The sequence below is a fragment of the Lingula anatina genome, chromosome 3, assembly GCF_051362555.1.
Source record: "Lingula anatina isolate TDL-2025a chromosome 3, LinAna3.0, whole genome shotgun sequence".
In the NCBI taxonomy this organism is placed as follows: Eukaryota; Metazoa; Brachiopoda; class Lingulata; order Lingulida; family Lingulidae; genus Lingula; species Lingula anatina.
The window spans coordinates 15,411,475-15,420,318 of record NC_141769.1 but is presented as its reverse complement, the minus strand read 5'-3'; the positions used below and the strand labels follow the sequence as shown (position 1 = coordinate 15,420,318).

General features: G+C 35.0%; 1 protein-coding gene across 2 annotated transcripts in view; it reads left to right on the top strand.

Moving 5' to 3' along the window:
• The first annotated feature begins 166 nt into the window (after positions 1 to 166).
• The window catches only part of LOC106175910 (putative phospholipid-transporting ATPase IA), a 41,779-nt gene continuing 33,101 nt past the window's right edge, over positions 167 to 8,844 (top strand). The window contains exon 1 of one of the 2 annotated variants that reach the window (XM_087008902.1): positions 167 to 382. In XM_087008902.1, coding sequence (XP_086865028.1) covers positions 328 to 382 — 55 coding nt within the window. In that variant the 5' untranslated portion in view covers positions 167 to 327. Of the gene's footprint in view, positions 383 to 8,224; positions 8,466 to 8,844 lie in introns of those variants that run through there. The other variant, XM_087008903.1, reaches the window with a different exon arrangement.

The following is an 8,844-nucleotide window of genomic DNA, read 5'->3' as shown; positions in this document are numbered from 1 at the left end:
CACTAAGCGCTAACTGCAACTGTTATGCAGAGAGTTATGAGGCATTTATTATGAATTTTCAATTTTTTCATGTCAGTGCTACCATGTTTTTTTTTTCTGAGATGAATTTCAATAAATTCTATTATTTGTATTCTTAATGTTGTATTCATATTTTTTTCAGGAGGCGCTGCAGCAGATTTCGCAGAACGTCTGAGCACGACAAAGTTTTGAGATCGTGATGCCGGAAGTATTTAAAACGACAATGAGGTCTAGCCTTGACCTACATAGGATCGAAAGTTGACGATATGTGCTGATAGAATAGTCACAAGATATTTATTTAATTAGAAGATGGCACACACTAGAGGCTACCAGAATTTACAGTGGAACGAAGGCAGTGTTCAAAGTACGTGGAATTATATAGAATTTCACTTTGTCCCATATCACTTTCGGTATTTTTCGGTGGTTTATTTAATCATTATTGTTTCATATGTGCACTGACATTTCATCGCATGTATTTCAATTTTCTCCAGCTTTCGGCCTGCAGTCAGTTCCGAGCATGTTAAGACGAAAACTAAAACAAACGACGAGTGCGTGCAATGTTTTGGAAAGAGTAACATGAAATATATACACTTTTGATGTGTGTATTTGTGTGTGCGTGTCCATGAATGTGTGTGTGTGTGTGTGTGTGTGCATGTGTGTGTGTGTGTGTGTGTGGGGGGGGGGGGTTGACTTAAAAGCAGGCTCCAGTGATGGGATTCCTTAATGTGTAGGATAATCACTATTGCATGAGCTGGACTGGAAATCGCAGCTGGCGGTCATTTAACTTTAAACAGATATGCCCCACTGTAGACATTCTTGACTGACCACTTAGCTATCCCTTCCATTAGGGTTTAGTTTGAATTTAGACAACTGAATGCTAGCTATTTCTGTAGACACACCTGCATCGGTCATTTTCATATATCATATATGATGTAAGACATGTTTTCTCAGCTTTGGCTTTTTTAACATTCGTTCATGAGCTCTTATGTGGACCTTGACATTTGAGATGTAAAAAGCTATATTATACAGTACAGTACTAGTAAATCTGGTAAATGCGTACATTGATCTTCACTGCAAAGGTACAATCATTCCGAATGTGATGGTATCAATAATTCAAATAAATATCTGTAAGTGTAGACACAAAAAGACATTATATATACTTTACAGCTTAACCTGCATGAGAATACATAAAGGGAAAGCTAGGTGAACAAGCAGATCTGTATCTAAACATACTACAGTGTTTAGTTATGTAAAGTGCTGGCTAACAATGACTAAATTTGGTACGTAGCAAACTAATTTTTTATCTTGGTACCTGTTTTGAAAATAAATTCTCCCACTTCTGATTTTAATTTAACCTCACTTGAAAAAATATGGCAAATGTTCACAAACACTTAAGGTAACCTGTACATGTAAGATATATTATAATGAGAATCCCTTAAGGGAGGCGATAATTTTTAGAGTGTAAAAGTCGTAATAGCTTGGATGACAGTAGACAGGTATGAAACTTTCCCATGGAATAATTATTAGTATAATAACTTGCAAGTTTCACATTAACTACTGCAATTCATGCTGTGAGATTCTTCTATAATGAATGATGATAAATACCCATTGCATTCATTTCAACAGAGTTCTGTGAGCTTTCTGTGTGCATAAAGCTGTTGCCTATTAGTATAGTATGTAATACTGTATACTATAAGACTCATGTGCTGAGTAATACAATTTTTAACATACGTTAACATTTCTGATAAATTGTATATGTAACAACAATGATAGCTTATGAACACCTGTGCACTGTATCTTTACATCAGTATTGATAATGTATTGTATTGATAATGTATTATACTAGTAATTGTACCACCAGCGTTAGCGCTGGCGGTACACATGGTTTCGGTCCCGTCCGGATCGTTCCGCCGGAGGGCTACCGTTACCGCTTCTCCTCCTAGACGGTAAGGGCCCCCATACCCATCTCATGGATTTAGGTCACCTATAATCTCAACTCGTTCCACGTAAAATTTGGGCTTTGTCGGTATTGGGGTCTGGGTGTGGCACTCATTACAATGCACCCTTGTCTAAAAATGGCAAAATTAAATGCTAATTATCTACCCTACAGAAGGAGTTATGGGAAAAATTTCTATAGACGGCTTTCCAAAAGTCATATGTGTAGATTTCAAATATACCCTTGGATTTGACCTTTGACCTTTACTTCAAGGTCAGATGGGCCAAAATTTTCAAAAAAATGAATTTTTTTACGAAAAAATTTTTTTTTGCCCCGTTATTCAGACACTACACAGACTTAACCAATGATATTATTGGAAAGTGTTACCCTTCAGGTCATCTTTCATCTCCATGAATTTGGGGTCAATCGGTGCATTTTCACGGGAGTAGCGGCCATAAGATACCGAAACTGAAAACTGTCTCTAATTCGGGAACCGTTAATGCTAGAGACCCATTCTTTTTTGCATTTTGTAGAGCATGTAAAGCCCAACACTGGAGGTGGTCTCGGTGTTTTTGTATTCCATACGGTTTTCGAGTTACGCTGTATCAAAAAGTACATATTGGTGGTAAAAGCAAAATGTGCAGTACGGTAATGGATAATAAATTTTGAACTCTGGAAAAATAAAACATAAGGCTTGGCAAAGCAGACAACTTGTGTTCAAAAATGACATTATTTCATCAAATTTGAACTTCTGAAACTTCAGAGCACCTCCTATTTCAAGAATTTTGACCAAAATGACATTTTCTTTATTTTAATTAATTTTTTCTGTACGAAATTTAAGGCACATATGGTAACTCCAAAATTATAACATTTAGTCCCTTATATCTCCAAAACTGGCAGAGATAGGTCCATAGTTACTATTGAAGTTGAATAGGAAGTCATATACTGGCAATCTTACTGTGACCTTGAAATTGACCTTTGACCTACTTTTCACCATGAACTGAACTTTGCAAATTTTTCTTCACTTTTATCTCCAAAACTGGCAGAGATAGGTCCATAGTTACTATTGAACTTGAATAGGAAGTCATATACTGGCAATCTAAATGTGATCTTAAAATTGACCTTTGACCTACTTTTCACCATGAACTGAACTTTGCAAATTTTGCTTCCCTTTTATCTCCAAAACTGGCTGAGATAGGTCCATAGTTAGTATTGAACTTGAATAGAAAGTCATATACTGGCAATCTAAATGTGACCTTGAAATTGACCTTTGACCTACTTTTCACCATGAATTGAACTAAGCAAATTTTGCTTTCCTTTTATCTCCAAAACTGGCAGAGATAGGTCCGTAGTTACTATTGAACTTGAATAGGAAGTCATATACTGGCAATCTATATGTGATCTTATAATTGACCTTTGACCTACTTTTCACCATGAATTGAACTTTGCAAATTTTGCTTTCCTTTTATCTCCAAAACTGGCAGAGATAGGTCCGTAGTTACTATTGAACTTCAATAGGAAGTCATATACTGGCAATCTATATGTGACCTTAAAATTGACCTTTGACCTACTTTTCACCATGAACTGAACTTTGCAAATTTTTCTTCCCTTTTATCTCCAAAACTGGCAGAGATAGGTCCATAGTTACTATTGAACTTGAATAGGAAGTCATATACTGGCAATCTAAATGTGACCTTAAAATTGACCTTTGACCTACTTTACACCATGAACTGAATTTTGCAAATTTTGCTTTTCTTTTATCTTCAAAACTGGCTGAGATAGGTCCGTAGTTACTATTGAACTTGAATAGAAAGTCATATACTGGCAATCTAAATGTGGCCTTGAAATTGACCTTTGACCTACTTTTCACCATGAATTGAACTTTGCAAATTTTGCTTTTCTTTTATCTCCAAAACTGGCAGAGATAGGTCCGTAGTTACTATTGAACTTGAATAGAAAGTCATATACTGGCAATCTAAATGTGACCTTGAAATTGACCTTTGACCTACTTTTCACCATGAATTGAACTTTGCAAATTTTGCTTTCCTTTTATCTCCAAAACTGGCAGAGATAGGTCCGTAGATACTATTGAACTTGAATAGGAAGTCATATACTGGCAATCTAAATGTGACCTTAAAATTGACCTTTGACCTACTTTACACCATGAACTGAATTTTGCAAATTTTGCTTTTCTTTTATCTCCAAAACTGGCTGAGATAGGTCCGTAGTTACTATTGAACTTGAATAGGAAGTCATATACTGGCAATCTAAATGTGATCTTAAAATTGACCTTTGACCTACTTTTCACCATGAACTGAACTTTGCAAATTTTGCTTCCCTTTTATCTCCCAAAACTGGCTGAGATAGGTCCATAGTTAGTATTGAACTTGAATAGAAAGTCATATACTGGCAATCTAAATGTGATCTTAAAATTGACCTTTGACCTACTTTTCACCATGAACTGAACTTTGCAAATTTTGCTTCCCTTTTATCTCCAAAACTGGCTGAGATAGGTCCATAGTTAGTATTGAACTTGAATAGAAAGTCATATACTGGCAATCTAAATGTGACCTTGAAATTGACCTTTGACCTACTTTTCACCATGAATTGAACTAAGCAAATTTTGCTTTCCTTTTATCTCCAAAACTGGCAGAGATAGGTCCGTAGTTACTATTGAACTTGAATAGGAAGTCATATACTGGCAATCTATATGTGATCTTATAATTGACCTTTGACCTACTTTTCACCATGAATTGAACTTTGCAAATTTTGCTTTCCTTTTATCTCCAAAACTGGCAGAGATAGGTCCGTAGTTACTATTGAACTTCAATAGGAAGTCATATACTGGCAATCTATATGTGACCTTAAAATTGACCTTTGACCTACTTTTCACCATGAACTGAACTTTGCAAATTTTTCTTCCCTTTTATCTCCAAAACTGGCAGAGATAGGTCCATAGTTACTATTGAACTTGAATAGGAAGTCATATACTGGCAATCTAAATGTGACTTTAAAATTGACCCTTGACCTACTTTTCACCATAAACTGAACTTTGCAAATTTTGCTTCCCTTTTATCTCCAAAACTGGCAGAGATAGGTCCATAGTTACTATTGAACTTGAATAGAAAGTCATATACTGGCAATCTAAATGTGACCTTGAAATTGACCTTTGACCTACTTTTCACCATGAATTGAACTTTGCAAATTTTGCTTTCCTTTTATCTCCAAAACTGGCAGAGATAGGTCCGTAGTTACTATTGAACTTGAATAGGAAGTCATATACTGGCAATCTAAATGTGACCTTAAAATTGACCTTTGACCTACTTTACACCATGAACTGAATTTTGCAAATTTTGCTTTTCTTTTATCTTCAAAACTGGCTGAGATAGGTCCGTAGTTACTATTGAACTTGAATAGAAAGTCATATACTGGCAATCTAAATGTGACCTTGAAATTGACCTTTGACCTACTTTTCACCATGAATTGAACTTTGCAAATTTTGCTTTCCTTTTATCTCCAAAACTGGCAGAGATAGGTCCGTAGTTACTATTGAACTTGAATAGAAAGTCATATACTGGCAATCTAAATGTGACCTTGAAATTGACCTTTGACCTACTTTTCACCATGAATTGAACTTTGCAAATTTTGCTTTCCTTTTATCTCCAAAACTGGCAGAGATAGGTCCGTAGTTACTATTGAACTTGAATAGGAAGTCATATACTGGCAATCTAAATGTGACCTTAAAATTGACCTTTGACCTACTTTACACCATGAACTGAATTTTGCAAATTTTGCTTTTCTTTTATCTCCAAAACTGGCTGAGATAGGTCCGTAGTTACTATTGAACTTGAATAGGAAGTCGTATACTGGCAATCTAAATGTGACCTTAAAATTGACCTTTGACCTACTTTTCACCTTAAACTGAACTTTGCAAATTTTGCTTCCCTTTTATCTCCAAAACTAGCAGAGATAGGTTCATAGTTACTATTGAACTTGAATAGGAAGTCATATACTGGCAATCTAAATGTGACCTTAAAATTGACCTTTGACCTACTTTTCACCATGAACTGAACTTTGCAAATTTTGCTTTCCTTTTATCTCCAAAACTGGCAGAGATAGGTCCATAGTTACTCTTGAACTTGAATAGGAAGTCATATACTGGCAATTTACTGTGACCTTGAAATTGACCTTTGACCTATCTTACGAAGAACTTAAATTTGATTGTACCATATATATTTTTTGCAAAAGTTTAAAAATTCTTGTTGATTGCATTTTTACAGCTTGTCAAGCACAAAACTGGTGGCTGTGTCCCTTATTTTGTGTATGTGGGGGTCTATACGAATGCGCTTGCTCCAGCTGGTGGTACAATATTCGGAGGCGGTATCGCCTCTCTGATCCTCTAGTTGATTTTTACAGTCGTTTCTTTACGTATATAAATTACTAGTAGTGCACTCCACACAAGTAACTCTTTAAATCGCATCTTTATGTATTGATTTACCTATCCTGAGTTAACCTGTTGCGCACATTGTTTGTTTTTTTTTCCCTTCCTAACAAATATCCTTATCCTTTTGTTCTTTAAAATAGCACAGTTGTTTGCCTTTGTAATTTGTACGTTTCAGCCATTACATTTTAAACCTACTATAGTACTTGTATATTATATGTTTTATATTACCATGTTTGTATTAGAAACAAAATGCAGTATGACTACTGTGTGTGTATTGTTCAATTCCAGAACAAGCTCTGTGTGTAATGCAATTCTAATGACATTGTCCATCCCCAGCAGACTGGCCATTATCTCTTACTTCCACTCTGTAATTCTGGGCTTGAAATCCAATCAGCTTCTGTATGATACTGATCTGTATACACTGTATTTTTTGTTGGAACACAATTTTGGCACACAAACTCTTATTCAGATGTGCTTCGCAAATTTGTGACTGTTCAATATTTCAAACATATTGCAGGATATACATGTGTTTCTTACAGGGCTAAAAGAGATAAATATAACTACTAGTAATTTAAAATAAAAAAGAAAGAATAATCTACCATTTTTACTTTCCTGAACTGCCTGATCATTTGCCTGGAATTATGGACAGAGATAATTTTCATTTTATTTGGGAAATAGCTGATGAGATTTGCTTCCATTTAATGACTGTTTATTTCCATACTGAAATGTATCTGTTTATTAAACCAATACCTGAGGTTCACCACCTGCAAGCATCTGTGCTGATTATTTCACTGTTGTTTTCAAATTTGAGTATGTTATACATTTGGCATATATTTTATTAAAAACATTTGTATAGAAGATTGGCAACTTAAATAGTTTCATAAATTTTAGGAGTGAAAGAATTTTTGAGAAACCTACGTGGTATTGTTCTAGTAGGTCTAATCCTTTAGAAACTGTTTTTCCCAGGATTTTAATCATCTTTACATTTTGTTTAATCTTCATTAGTTTCAAATTATCTATTATTACCAGGGCAAGTCAAGGGACCATATTATTTCCCAGGTTATCAAATTAATAATCCTTTTGTTTGATAAACTGTCCAGACTATTGATTTTAGGTCTGTTAAGAGATAAATATCTTTTGTAATGGAGGGAAATGTTGGCTTTTACTGGACTCTATTTAATCATTTCTGACTGAAGGGGAAAGCTTGCTTTTACATTATTCATTTGAAACAGTCTTTATTTCCACCATTAGTCAGTTATTGATCAATCAAAATTAAGTTGCACAAATATTGTATATGTTTACACAAAGAAGTATCTTCCAGTTTTGATTCAAGTATAAAGAAATTATTGCAGCATTGGAAATTTGATTTGCCCAATGTGGCCCCTTATGTAAGAGGACCTCTGTAAGGTGACTTCTGTGCATGGCTGGTTTAATAATACTTAATAACTTAAATAACAGTTCGGTTGACAGTATAGATGAACTAGGCAGCAGGTGCATTCCATTTAGGTTATTGCTGAGGGAAGGGACTCAAACTATTTTTATCAACCTCCCCCCACCCCTCCCATCTATGCAAACTTTCACCTACAATAGCCCCTTCCTGCCCTCAGCCCACCCCCTCCCTTACATCCACCCTTTAAAATTACGATCACATATTGTTAAATTGTTAAACTTTTTTTATTTCTCCATCATTGTCATGTGCTTTTCTATCCTTGAGAAAGAATGAAACCTAATAAGCAAAAGCTATCAAATGAAAACAAGACATCACATGTGCATCAATTTATTTTCAAAATGACGTCAGTCTGTCATAAAGACATGTAAAAGTAAAAAATCAATTTCTCAAGGGACATCAACACAAAGTATCATGAAAGGGGGGGAAAATCAATAATCATCCTTGCAGAGCTGGGTAGAAAGGTGAAGCTAATATAGGTTTATAGTTTTGTGCCGAGTCAATACCACCGGTTCTATTGCCAATTATTAGCCATAAGGGCTGTAGATTGATAGAAAATAGCAGAAACATTTTGGGAATAATGGAGTTGGGAGGTGTAAGGAGGTTTGCGTACATGAGAGGTAAGTTAATTCATGCAGCCGTTACGTACTTGTTGGTAATTTCCTGCAAGCTCCATGTTATTAGTTTGTGATTGAGCTTTACATTGTGGGAGGATGCACATGTATGAAAAATGGATATTGGTATTCAGAAAGTCATTTCATTTATACACTTTTTTGTTAACAGATGCATGTGTACTTTTTGGATAAATTTTCAGCTTAATGTATTCGGTAGCATACATAGTGATTGGTTTTGAATTGTTAAAAATTATGTCATAATGGACAGGCAGATATCAGCTCAGCAGCAGTCCACTTCTTGAATTATTTATATACTCTTGTCCAACGGATGCATGAGTACTTTTTAGATAAATTTTCAGCTTAATATATTCAGTAGCATACATAG